This window comes from Protopterus annectens, chromosome 2.part2 (assembly GCF_019279795.1).
Source record: "Protopterus annectens isolate FY-2018-M chromosome 2.part2, PAN1.0, whole genome shotgun sequence".
Classification (NCBI taxonomy): domain Eukaryota; kingdom Metazoa; phylum Chordata; order Ceratodontiformes; family Protopteridae; genus Protopterus; species Protopterus annectens.
Genome location: NC_056730.1, coordinates 907,980,715 through 907,995,251, shown reverse-complemented (window position 1 = coordinate 907,995,251; position 14,537 = coordinate 907,980,715). Strand labels below are relative to the sequence as shown.

General features: G+C 42.3%; 1 protein-coding gene across 8 annotated transcripts in view; it reads right to left on the bottom strand.

The window, feature by feature from the left end:
- The window catches only part of ZFYVE16 (zinc finger FYVE-type containing 16), a 3,161,611-nt gene that overhangs the window by 2,139,381 nt on the left and 1,007,693 nt on the right, over nt 1–14,537 (bottom strand). For all 8 annotated transcript variants that reach the window (XM_044064228.1, XM_044064221.1, XM_044064226.1 and 5 more), the window contains one exon: nt 11,289–11,385. In XM_044064228.1, coding sequence (XP_043920163.1) covers nt 11,289–11,385 — 97 coding nt within the window. The remainder of the gene's footprint in view (nt 1–11,288; nt 11,386–14,537) is intronic.

The following is a 14,537-nucleotide window of genomic DNA, read 5'->3' as shown; positions in this document are numbered from 1 at the left end:
TAGTAGCGGTGAATGAGATCTGGGGAAAGGTAGCAGTGTAGCATGGGATACCTCTTAGCCCAGCCAATTGAAAGACTTCGAGCTAGAGTATGGCCAAGTCGGAGCAGAGGTGCGGATCTGAACCCACTGGTAAGAATGTAGGCGAGATTGGACTACATAACATCATACAATTTCCCTAAAAGACTAGCCATGAAGACATGACCACTCTAAAAGTACAGTACCTACCATAAATGTAGATGTTCGAGAGGTATGCATCTGCAGTCCTAACATATGGGTTGTCCTGCCTCAGGCAGCCCTTCGGTCGGCCGGATTCCAAAGTCTGGGTCTGGCCTCGGCTGATGTCGCACTTCACCCGACATCATAGCTGCTGTGAATTGGGTATAAAGGCATCAGCCGACGCCATTTTCCTCAGTGTTTCTTGCCCCAGATGCCAGGTGCCCTCTAGGAAGGCTAAATTTGGATAAATGCAAATGGTTCCAAACAGTAGAGAGCAAACAATATAAGCATGTATATACATATATACAAACAAATACACCATAATAGATTCCCCCAGCTAGCTACAAGATGGGCAAATACCCTAGTAGTACCACAGAGGGGAAGGAGGGTGGGTAATCCTGACTGCAGATGCATACCTCTCGGACATCTACATTTATGGTAGGAACAAAACTGTACTATGTCCTTCAAGGATGCATCTGCAGTCCTAACATATGGGTAGAATACCATAGCCAAACTGGGGGTGGAGGCACTAAGATGATTATGGTGTAGTTAAGATCCCTTGCAAAACAGCAGTTGCAAAACCTGCTCGGGATCTGGAGTATGAAGGTAGATTATAATGCTTGGCAAATGTATGCACGGAGCTCCAAGTAGCAGCTTCTAAAATGTCTTTGGTAGCCACTCCTCGTAGGAAAGCTGTAGCAGTGGCAGTAGCCCTTGTGGAATGAGGTCTGATGTTTTCTGGAGTTGTCTTTCCATGAAAAGAGTAACAAACTCTAATGCAATTTCCTATCCATTTTGAGATTGTCTGTTTTGAAATTGCTTTTCCTTCCATTCCTGATGCATATGCTACCAGAAGCTGGTCAGTCTTTCTGTTGGTCTTGGTTCTGTCCAGATAATAGCGCAATTGCCTGTGTACATCCAATGTATGTAGTAGTCTTTCCCCCCTGTTCTGTGGGTTGGGGAAGAATGTTGGCAGGTGGATTGCTTGGTTCAATGATACCCTGGAGACACTTTTGGCATAAAAGTAGGATTAGTTCTCAAGGACACTCTATCCTGATGGAAGTTAAGGAAGGGCTGTACTGCCATTAATACCTGTAATTCAGAAACCCTTCTTGCTGAAGTGATTGCAAGCAGGAAAGCAGTTTTCCAAGATAAGAACTGTAATTCTGCTGTTGCTGCTGGTTCGAAAGGGGGAAGTGTTAACTTTTCCAGCACAAAGTTAAGGTCCCATGTAGGCAAAGGTGGTTTCCTTGGAGGCTTTACATTTTTAATTCCTCGCAGAAACTGCCTGAGTAGAGGATGAGAGAAGACTGGAGGATCCGTGTTGTATTCTGCTGAAATTGCTGATGCATGAATCTTAATGGAGGAGTAAGACAGGCCATTGTGGAAAAGTTCTGCTAAGTATTCCAGGATGTTAGCTATGTTTGCTAATGATACATTTTCTCCTTTTGCTGCACTCCAAATGAGGTATCTTTTCCATTTGGCTGAATAAGTCTTCCTTGTGGAGGGTCTGCGAGCCTCCAGGATAATGTCTTTAACCCTCTGAGATAAGTCTGGGTTATTTTGCTTTATGTAATATTCCAAGCAGCTAGCTGCAGTGTTTTCAAGTGTGGATGAAGGATCTTGTAGTTATTCTGTGTTAGTAGTAAAGGAACTAGAGGTAGAGGCCATGCGTGTGTCCGAGACATACTCCTCAGTAGCGGGTACCAATGCTGCCTCGGCCAGTCTGGAGCTATCAGGATGATCCTTGGGTGATCTTTGATCTTCAGTAGCACTTTGTGCATCAAAGGAAGAGGTGGGAATGCATATGCTGTCAGGTTTTCCCAACTGAAGGATAGGGAGTCCACCTTCCAAGCCAGTGGATGGTATGTCCTTGTGCAGAATTTCCTCAATTGGTGGTTTTGTGGGGATGCGAACAGGTCTATTTCTGGTAGTCCCCATTTCTTTGTAATGGTTTTGAAGATGTCTGGATGCAGCATCCATTTGTGGGCATCCGTGGTAGTTCTGCTTAAGGTGTCTGCTAGTGAATTTTCTTTTCCCGGCACAAATTTGGCCTGGAGTTGAATGTTGTGGTTCAGGGCCACATTCCACAGGTCCATTGCCATCCGGCATAGAGGATATGAGTGTGTGCCTCCCTGTTTGTTGATATACCACATGACTGTGGTGTTGTCCGTCCTTATCAGCAAATGACCTTGTTGAAGAAAAGGTCTGAATGTCTGAAATGCCTGTTTCACTGCCAGCATCTCTTTTTGATTTATATGTAGGTTCAGCTGGTCTTGTGTCCATAGGCCTTGTATACACTTGTCCACCATGTGTGCCCCCCAGCCTAGGTCTGAGGCGTCCGTGGTGATAGTCTGGCTTGGGTGAGGCTTGTGGAAGGGCAGACCTCTGTTCAACTGACAGGCCTGAGCCCACCACAGGAATTCTTGTTTCAGGCATGGAAGTATTGGAATCTGGGCTTCTAGACTGTGCTTGTGTTGAGACCATACATTCCTTAGGTACCATTGCAACTTCCTCATATGTAGCCTGGCATGTGGAATCAATATTATGCAGGATGCCATGTATCCCAGGGCTTGCAGGACTTTCCTTGCTGTAAGCTGGTTCTGCGTTTATAATGCCATGAAATAGAGTGGTAGTTGCTTTTGCTTTTCTGCTGTGAGAAATGCCATTTGATTTGATGTGTCCAGTTCTGCACCCAAGAATGTTATCCTTTGGGATGGTACCAGCCTTGACTTTTTCATGTTGACTGTGTATCCCAGGGCTTGCAGTAGTTGTATAACCTTTTCCAAATCTTTTGTTAATTTGGTCTTGTTGTCCGCTTGTATCAGGCAGTCGTCCACGTATGGATACATTTGAATTCCCTGAAGCCTGCAATGAGCAATTACTGATGCCAGGCATTTCGTGAATACTCTGGGCGCAGTAGATAAGCCAAAGGGCAATGCTGAGAATTGATAATGCTCTGATCCTGCAAGAAATCTGAGGTATCTTCTGCAATCTGGTCATATAGGGACGTGCAGGTATGCCTCCTTGAGATCTAGAGTCACCAGCCAAGACTCCTTGCCCAGCATGGGAAGAAGCTGCTGTAGGGTCAGCATTTTGAATTTTGGAACAATGAGATATGTGTTCAGAGCGGACAGGTCGAGAATAGGTCTCCATTGGTTTTCTTTCCTTGGTACCAGGAAAAGTCTGGAATAAAATCCTTGCCCTTGTTCCATAGGCGGTACCTTTTCTATAGCTCTCATCCTTAGTAGGTGGTTGATTTGTGCTAGAGCGTTTGTTTTTTGGTTTGGTGGTAGGTTTGGCATTCCTCTCTTTTTTGGTAGAGTGTGGAAGTGAAACCTGTAGCCTTTGTCTATTGTCTGTAAAATCCATTTGTCTCCTGTAATGTAATGCCAGTTTACGGAAAATAAGGCAAGCTTTCCGCCTAAGGGTGCTTGCAGTTGTTCCCTGGTAGGCGGTATCAGAGCCAAGTCATTGTGTCTGCCCCGTGGTGGTCGTAGCTGAATCTGTGGCAGTACTTCTCTGGTTGTTAGGTTGCCACTGACGTCCCCTGTAGGCACCTCTGGATTGACCTCTGCCTCTTGGGCGCCTATTTCTGCCTCTCTGTGCTCTGGAGGTGTCTGGAAAGGACCAATTCTTCGAAGGCCAATTTCTACTAAACCTCGGAGGCTGGACCTGTAAGAAATCCTTGACTGTTTGGACAGATTTTGCTTTTTCTTCCACCTTCTTTAGCACTTGCTGTGCAGGGGAGCCAAACAAACTTTGTTTCTCCATGGGAGCATCTAGAAGCTTTGACTTTACATGGTCTGGTAAGGATTGCTCTTTTAACCAGGCATGCCTTCTAATCACTGTTCCAGTCATAGCTGATCTAAAGGAAGCCTCCAGTGCATCATAGCCGCATTTTAAGGAATGATTACTGACCTGCTGAGTGTTATGTACCAAATCCTGAAGGGACTTACGGTCTATAGGTTCAGGAGAGGACAGTTTTTTATTTAGCTGGTCTAACAAAAATTCCTGATACTGAATCATGTGGAATTGACAGTTTAAGGCCCTAGCCGAAAGAGTAGCAGAAGTATAAACTTTTTTACCCCATCTCTCTAATGCTCTAGATTCTCTTTCAGAGGGGAGGGGGTTTTTGGCAGAGGCAGCTGCTACAGCTTTGGGGCCCTGTGAAATGGTTTCAGGATCTGTGATAGGAGCCTTATACAAGTGAAAGTGTGTGTCCGGGACCCTGTAATATCTGTCGGGCTTGGCAGGGGCCGGGGGAAGAGAGTCAGGGGCAGTACAGGGATCATTATAAGCATCATCAACAACTGTAAGTACTGGAGGAATGGCTAAAGGCCTATGCTGTGGTAAATGTAAAAAGGTCCTTAGCCTTTTCCTGGAATCTGAGAAATCCTGGCCCTGCCATTGAAAATGCTCTCTCATAGCATGCAAGGTTTCCCCAAAAGAAAATTTCTCGGGAGGAGAAGCAGAAGGAATGGAGTCTTCTGCATCAGAATCCTCATAAGGAGAATATGGGCCTTCTGGAGGACCTGAGTTTTCTGAATCATCCGAGGAGTAGTCTGTAGAAACAGGATCCGGGGGGTCTGCTCTAGGCCTCTTCTCTGAAGGGGGTTGAGAGGCCCTGTCTGGGTGAGGTTGGGATCTCCTGATCAAAGAAATGAGATCCTCAGCCAAGCTGAGCATTTGGGAACTGGAGGTAGGCCTGTGTGAGGGGGTTTTAGCAGGCAAGGCCTTAGAAGATTTAGCTGCTTTAGCCCTAGAAAAAGCCTTGATAGACATAGATGCAGGGGGCCTAGCAGCTCCACGTGCAGGAGTAGATATGTCTAAAGGAATAGTATCTGATAAATCCTGGGAGCCTGCTACAGCAGGGGTAAGTTCAGTAGCGGATTCAGCCATGCTGTGTGAGGCCTCGGCTATTGGAGGCAAGCTTTCGGCCGAAGGAAGAATCTGTTTCGGCCGAAACCGAGACACTCGCGGTTGGCTTAACCGTGGTTTCGGCCGAAACCGTGGACCACGAGTGTCGGTCCTTTTCCTTACGCTTTTTAGCTAATTGTGAAGTCGGAGTCTCCGACGGCATTTTGTAAGCAAAAGCGGGACCAAAAAACTCCTCTGCAAACTCCGACCGACGTCTAAGTGTCCGTCGGTTGAAGGAAGCACAGGCTAGACAAACTGATACGTCGTGGTCTGGGCCTAAGCAAGGAAGGCAGTAAGAGTGGAAATCCTTATGAGGTATTTGTTTTCCACAAGTTAAACAATTATTTACTTTTTCTGACATCGGCTGAGACAAGAAAGAGTCCCCAATGGGGTACTTAGCTTTTTAGAAGTCTTCGGTAGTAGAAATCTCTGGATCTGACCGACCGGCACTTGTGAACAGCTTCTGCTTCGGGCACCGCGCGGCAAGAAAGACTGAGGAAAATGGCGTCGGCTGATGCCTTTATACCCAATTCACAGCAGCTATGACGTCGGGTGAAGTGCGACATCAGCCGAGGCCAGACCCAGACTTTGGAATCCGGCCGACCGAAGGGTTGCCTGAGGCAGGACAACCCATATGTTAGGACTGCAGATGCATCCTTGAAGGACATCAGCACAATGACCAACAGTCATTACTATAAAAAAGGGAAATTTTACCCTTGACACAAGGATCCCAACAGTCTTACCTACATGAAGATGAGACAGGCCCTCTTTTTCCAGGAATTCATGTCAAATGCTGTTTTAATGAAAGTCAAAACAAATTTTAGACTAAGGCTTTTTTTTTTTTTTTTTTTTTACAGTGAGACAAGCACAATGGACACCCCCTAGAATTATGTACATTTTACAAACTTCAAATAAGTATACATCAAACAGGAAGGGTCCCAACACTGAGTTCTGTGGGACACTGTTAGTAACAGGGTTCTTATCGGAAGTGGATTCACCTATCCAGACAACCTGTATCCTGTCAGGGAGCCAGCTGGCTATCCCATCTGATGATGCAGGGGTTTATGCCTAACTCAGTAAAGTTTATCTATGATCCCCAAGAGGGGTACTGTGTCAAAAGATTTGGTCAGGTCAAGATAAGCAGTGTGTATTGTTTTACCCTCATCCATGGCCCTGGTGACTTTCTGAAACAAGTCCATCAGACTGAGTAGGCAAGAACTCCCTTTGCAGAATATTCATAACAATTCTCTCCATGGCCTTCCAGATAAGACTGGTCAAGCTTATGGGTCTGTAGTGACCCAAAACAGTTGATGGGTCCCCCTTCAGCAGAGGAATGACTGTTATGGTCCTTCATTCCTCTGGGACAAAGCCCATCTGGAGGCTGTGGTTAAAGAGGGTTTCAAGCTGCCCTGATGGATTTTATTTAAAACTATTCAAGAAGCATCCTGGAATGCTGTCAGGACCCACGGAGGCCGTGTTTTTAGCTTTAGCGAGAGCAGTAAGGATCTGTTCCCTAATAATGTAGGGGGAGGGTTGCAGATATTTCTTTGGGTGTGGTAGGAGGTAATGGGGGCTGAATTTGAACTGAACTCGTCGGCCAGCAGGACTACTATAGTTTCAGGCTGGGTGCAAGTGTTGCCTTTCATGACTAACTCAGCACATTGCTGACTGTTTCACCTGAGGTAACTGAAAAAAGTCTCATGGTTCTCTTCCACCTGGGAGGCTATCTTTGCCTCAGTTTGCTTTGGCAGATTATACCAACTCTCTAATTTGTCTGTTTAGACTGGTGTCACTTTGCACCATTTTGACTGTTTCTTCTTGGCTTTGGAATAAACAATTTATGCTGGGGTCCACCAGGGTCGTTTATTTTACCAGTAATCATAGGTTTGACTCAAACAGGTAATGCCTCCTCTATGCAGCTATGAATATGGTTGTGCAGTGCCTCTGTGTACAGCTCTGAGTAGACCTCAGTGTCATCCTGGTTCAGAGGGGCTTGAAAATTTAATAAGCTGCCACTTAATTTCAGGTAATTGGCCTTAGTAAAGTTCTTAGTTCTGGAGTTTGATGGGGGTTCTGAGTTAGTTTTACTATTAAAGGAGATCATTTTGTGGTCAGATTTTACCAGGGAGGAGTTAATGCACGGGAGGGAGCAACATCCTCCCCTGTTCATGAGTACTAGGGTCTAGGATACTTGTACCTCTAACTGGGGAGCTAACTAGTTGCTACAGGATGTTTGCATTGACAAAGTCCAAAAACCCCATAGCAGGTGAATTATGGGTCATGAAAGTCTCCCAATTTAAGGAGGGGTAGTTGAAGTCACCCATAAACATGGCATTAGGCTAATGTTAAGAGATTAAAGCAGGTTTAGGTAGATCATCTATTTTTCCAGCCTCATTTTAGGGGATCTGTAGCTAGCAAGGATATGATGGGGGTTGCACCTACAGTTAAGCTGAGCGTACAGCAGCTCAAGAAAGTCATGTTGGACCAGTCTAGCAGTGTACTTGTCCTTTATGAACACCAAGACGCCTTCTCCCTTCTTTTTTTTATCCTGAGCTGAGGAGGATCGAAATGTATGAAAGGCACTGTAGCCTTTGATAGTCAGGGTGCTTTCCGTGGTTTTGAACCATGTTTCCATGACTACATTCTCCATGGTGAGGAGTGCTTCCAGAGAATGCATTTTTTTTTTTTATTTACACTTAGTGTAACCCCGACTGAAATCACTTCTCCCTTACACCTAACTTCCACCCCCCTCCTCTGACTGAGCTTCTAAACAACATATTAAATTGTTTATACTTATCTCTTAGATATAGACTCTACCAGAAATTTTGTTTTTCCTCTCCTCCATGCAATTCAATCTAGTGTTTTGATTACCTGTTTTTATTAATCTAACTTTAGTATGTGCACCCCTGTTAATTTTATTTTAATTGGTTGTTTTTTGTAAATTAGTTTTTGCTATTTTATTTTAAATTCTTACATAAGTCTACCTTTGTACTTTTTTATGCATATCTTTGTTTTATGTGGTTAATGTTTTTCTTTACTTCTTGTATTGGAGCTTTTCTCCCCGGGCCTCTACTGAAAACGGATACATGTCCAGCTAGACTAGCCCGGTCAACAAATGTAAAATAATAATAATAAAATAGTGTTAAGCAGCAGTACCTTTAGGCAGTGAGTGATTTTTGTTATGTTGGAGGGTTTAACAACCTGGCACGGCCTAAAAAAGGCACTACGGGGATAGATAAAGTTTTTACAAGTATCTGGAAGCAAAGTGGTGACAAATGCAAACCATCTCTGGCAAAACGTTTGTCAATCATGTCTCCCCAGGCTGATACATATTGGATCCCCTTGTTGTGACACCAGAAATTAAGCCAATTGAAGTCAGTTCTTTTGCTGGCACTATGGCATCATCATTAGTGAAGTTAAGATGCTACTCAAGGATAAATTCATAACCCACCTGGGACACTTCGGTGAGGTAGGTCTTGGTTCATTTACACCCATATGGACTATGACTGCGCCACAGTGGTACTTGTGGTTTAAAGATCTAAATGTCTGCATAATGTGCCGAATCCTGGCTCAAGACAAACAGTTCACTGTGATGATCTCCTTGTTTAGCTTGGTAAGGGGGACATCAGTATGTCTTACAATGGAATCCCCAATAACTAGAATGTTTGGCTGTGTGGTGTATAGCCTTATGGGCTTGGAAGCGGGGCTACTATGACTTTCAGAGTTGTGTGAGGTGCTGCCACTGAGTGTGCACAGAGCCAATGAGAGATGCTTTTAGGAGGTCTTGAAGATGTTGGTAAATTAGAAGTGAGTACCTCTGCATATGTAGGTCTATGTGCTCGTTCCTTAGTGCTGGGAGTGAATGTTTTGGGTGTAACGCTGACAACCTGGTTTGCATTTTTTGTGTGTGTAAATGGGAGCTTCGTCTCCAATAACATTGTGTATCTACATCTCTTACACAGTGTTCATCTGCTCTAAAATTAAATGGTTGTCAGTGAACATGAAGCAATTACTACACTGCCTCTTGATGCCCATATCCACCATGCCACAAAAAGAGATGATGGAACTGCCTATCCATTATACTAGATCCTTAGTAGATGGGAAGGAATAGGTGAGAGTCACTTAAAAGTCTAAGAGAAACTGTTTGGTAGTATACTACTAAAATGACCTGCAGTGGTGCTGCCCTCTGCGCACACTCACAGCTCTTAGAGCAGCTATGAATAGTGGGAGACTATAGACAGTTGTTGTTGTTGTGCCTTTCTGCTTTTCCTGGTTAGGGGTCGCCACAGCGGAACTCCGGTCTGCTAATGATTGGCAGTTGATTTTTTACGTGCTGAGTTGCCAGCCCTAACGCACAACCTTCAACGAAGGTACGCCCATTCACGCATGTTTCCACACAGAAGACGCTCTAGCTGAGAGTCGAACCAGACAGCGTCTTACTATTGTTTCGTATAATAGATTTTAAACTGGTGAGTTATACAATTAATTAATATGGGAACTCCAAAAGATAGGTTTATTCCTCAATTTACCATTAACTTTAGACAGTTATGGCATATTTTCTATGCAGCTATTTGAGTGCTGGCAATATAATATATTTTACCAGTGTACACTGTATATGCATAATTAAAAGAAAGGTGAATAAAAAAAAAAAGTGAAATTTTACTCTATAATTAAACATTTCTAATTTGTATTACCAACCTTTAAACACACAATTATACAACTTTTTGATTTAAAGAAGCAACTTTATACACATTATATAGTAAAATAATGGATGTTTACAAGACTTGCAAATAAATAAGTTAATAGTTCATATTATCAGTCTTTAAATAAAGAAAGAAAAAGTTAAGAAAAACACACACCTATAGCCCTTTCATTATTAAAATGACTTCTGATGAGTTTAGCAAATAACTGGATAACTTTAACACTTCAGATATGATAAAATATTCCAGGAGGCTGAAAATTTTGATCCAGGTATACAATGAATCATAGTTCAGGACCTCTTTGCCATTACTCATTGGTGAAGGAAGCCTTTTTTTTTTCGTGCAGTGCAAGGTACTATCAGAAAAGTAAAAATACCCTTCAATTACTCTGGAGGGATGGTCACCAAAATGTCATTTCTATTCTTTAATCTGTAATTAAGGGCTCTAAAAGCCAGATCACTGCTAAATTGTTTGGCACTTCACTACCCGACCTCTACTAGACGTATAACAAAGTTCAAATATTCAGGTGCCAACATGAGTGGTGGAATACAGCAGCCAACAGTCAGCTCTCTCATCCAAGGTATAAATGAGGGCTTTACCATTACTGGACTATGCACCAGCAGTGGTCGGTCTGCAGTACAATGCCCTGATGTTCAGTATGTCAGCTATGCTGATGAACAGCAAAACACCAGAGGTGCAGTCATAAGTGAGCATGCATTTCACATAACTGGATGTTAATGTACATCTTGTGTACTCAAAAAGTATAAGTAGAAAAATAAAATCCCCTTTTTATGGATAACTCATCAATTGCCCCAGTGCACAAATTAACTCCCTACCTAGCACCCAAGAAACACCCGAAAACGACCAGTTATGTGGAAACAAAGACACTGGGCCCAAAAAAATGGAAAAGAATCAGGAGTAGAAAGTTATGTTGTAAGCAACAAATGCCGAATAATGTTGCTGGGTATAAAAATCATGACCCAGAAAAGATCACAAATACTGCAAAGGACATTATACCATCCTGGCATTACTGGAATCATCTCAGTCCAAGGTCTTATGCAGAGAACTGCATTTTACATTTTCCTTCATTATTTAATATCAGAAGTATGCTTGTTCTAAGGAAGTAACTTTATCTAGTATCCAAGTTCGTCGATGCCCTTCCTTTGTTTCTTAAGGTGATATCATGAAAGCCATATCCGAAGAATTTAGATACACTCCTTTCATAAACTTTTACACTAAAAATTCCTTACAAATTTATAAACACTCCATAACGACTTCAGTATGCTGCAAAATGCTGTACCCACTCTATAGCCTTCCTGAATTCTTTAATCACATATTATATATTCTCTTGGATATCTTTCACTTACTTAAAATCAGGCTTCTTAAAATATCTTCCAAAACATGCAGGTTGATTTTTTTTTTTTTTTTTTTTTTTTAACAACTATACCTTACCTTTATTAATGGCTTCCCAGCAAACAACACAAACTCTTGCTTCTTTTTCCAAATACTGCAGCTTGCTTTTTCGATTACAGCAATCAGCACAAAATACCTACACAGACAAAAGGTATCAGAAATTTACAACTTGAATCACAATAATTTTAAATTCATTACTCTGTATATTACTGTAATAAGATGATACATGCACCAAATGACAAAGTACATGCAGGTGTGTGTGCACATATATAAAAAAAAATGTATATATATATATATATATATATATATATATATATATATATATATATATATTTATATATATATATATATATATATATATATATATATATATATATATATATATATATATATATATATATATATATACACATATACATATATATATATACATATATACACACACACACACCTTCATTAATCTATGTTAGATAATGGTCAAATCATACATAGATACTACTCAACAATGAATATCCTCCCACAGGATATTAATGCACAGCTATTGCCCAGTAAAAACAAGTCCGACACTTCATGGCAACAAGTTTGTTTGTGTCTTTCGGCTTTTCCCGGTTAGGGATCATCACAGCGGAACTCCAGTCCGCTAATGATTGGCAGTTGATTTTTACATACCGGCTTGCCAGGCCTGACGCACAGCCTTCAACGAAGGTACGCCCATTCACGCATGTCTCCACAGAGAAGACGCTCTAGCTGAGAATCGAACCGGACAGTGTCTTTCTGTGAGGCGACAACGCTACCGCAGCACCACCACCGCGGGTACTTCATGGCAACAAGTACAAACTGAAAAAAAACCTGCCACCATTTTTCTACAGGAGTGTAACAAAAGACTAAATAAAAAAAATTAATAAACAAAAATAAAGTCAACTATCAAAACTGCAACAGCAGCTAAAATGACTTGCAGTTTTACTCCTCCTTATCGCACTTAGCAAGAGGTGTGTGTGTATATGTTGGGGGGGGGGTAATGCAATTAAGCGTGTGAAGAAAAGCAAGAAGCGTTCCATTAATACAAACAATAAGTATGAAACTATAATGTCTGGTTTTGCTGACTGCAGTCCTCTGTAAAATACCAGAAAACAAGAGTTTCTGAAAGAGAGAGCAAGAATACAAGTCAAAATCAGACAGGCATTGGAGGATTACAATCCCTTGCTCTGTTTAATATTTTTTTCATTCATTTGACTACAATGAGGCATCTCAGGTATGTTCAAAGTCTGCTACTGCCTGGCATGTGCGCATGTGCTTTAACTACTTACATGACTTATATTTTTTGATGTACAAATCTTCCTCCAACACTTCCAAGGTGGGCATTATAGGATAAATAATGGACTTGTAATGTGTGTAGAATTATTTCCCCAATAACGCTCACCCAGTTGGGCATTACTGTTTGCTTAACTGTGACCACATTATGCATAAAATACCCAAATGCACAGATTACGGTACAGCAGAATAAATATATGCATATCTCATGTGTAGTATCAGCAAGGAAACATGAAGCAATTTTTGGTTTCCATGATACCACATTTCCTTTATAAACATGTTAGAATTCTACCTAAAAATATCTGACTCATAAGGCAGGATTCTACAGTGGATATACTATATTTATGTTATAATTCATCACAGCAGTTGATGTACGGATAACAGAATGTCTGCTAAAGTAAGGTGTGGGAGGACCAGTCATCCACTGGATTTTTTTTTTTTTTTGTGAACAGTAGCCTCTTCCTGATCCCACACATCATGGACCATCATCCCTTTGAAGAGATCCCACCCCAGAGCAGAGATGTCATTAGTTACAACTGCTGCTGCAGCTTCTGGGGAGGATTGTATTTTACTGTGTGCTGTTTATTTGAACTGTATTATACCGTATTTTTTGCTGTTTCCTGCACTTTTAGCCTAGCACAGACTTGGTTCACATCTGTTGGACATAGTCTGCTGTTACAGTTTCTGAGCACTAATCCAGCATTTCTCTACAAAAGAAGGCCTCCCCCTACACCCTAGTGAGAGTAGAGTGTTGCTAAGGACCTATCAGAGTGGTGATTGTTGGCCCAGGGTCCAGTCTAGAGTGCCACCTTTGGTTAGTGTGTTCGAAACCAGTTTGATTTCGTTGCTACTTGCTGCCTGCATTTGTGCAGGTTTCATTGGCGTGCAGTACCTCACAGTGAAGGAGACACCCATTAGCAGTTACAGAAGCAAACTCTTAGATATTTTCCCTTAGTCAAATGCTTGTGCTCCACTGGGTATTTCTCGCTGCTGTGCTTCACTGCCCAGTTAGGACAGTCAGCTGAGCCTCGAGGTTCCTCCACAAGTCTTGCCCATTAAGCCCCTCGTAGTTTAGAACTTTTCTTCTCCCTTAGCCATACCTGGTCCTTTTAGTCCCATCCCTGTTAATGACCACAGTACTTCACCTAGCATCATGAATGGACAATTTCCCACCACTTCTCCAGCAACCTGATCAACATGGGCATCCTGAACCAATGTAGCAATTGCCTCATGTACACGGACAACCCACTTCTCTTAATTCAAACAAATTCAATATGTGAGAGATGCAGCTATAACCAAGAATCTAGGCGCTCTCGCTCACAAATCAGTAGATCAGATACTAAGCAGGTTGTCAGCTCACACACTTCACCTCCTGCACCATCCACGCATACAACTTTAATCATAGCTGACTCCACTAAGACACACAGATATCCCCAGTCACCAGGTTGAACAAAAAGGTCACGGTCAGCTATCTGTCAGGTGCCAGGATCCACATCACCATCCATGCACTCAAGTCTCTTAACAGGCACTGTTATGACTCTGTCATAGTTCATGTTGGTGTGAATAATCTGAGATGTACCTCACTGGACTTTATGAAGACAGACATGAATGAGCTCTCTGATTATGTGTCCCAAACGGGTATGTCCCTAGCCTTAAGGAGTATTCTACCTTCACCTTGGATGATGCCTCAATACAGACAAAAAAATAAGTGACTTCAGCTGGCTTAGTTTCTGGTGTCATTCTAAGGGAATCCAGTACATGTCAGCCTGGGATGATATGGTTGATAGACCACAATGCTTTGCAGAGATGGTCTCCCTGTCACCTCTGGGCTTTTAGATATTGGCTAAGGCTCTTGCCTCCCCTATACTGTCTTTTTTAGGCAATGTCACAAGCTTGCCTGGTGGACATCTGCCATAAACAGGTTATATAATAAGAGGAAGAAGAAAATCTCAGAATTGGAAGCACACCCTTCTCAGC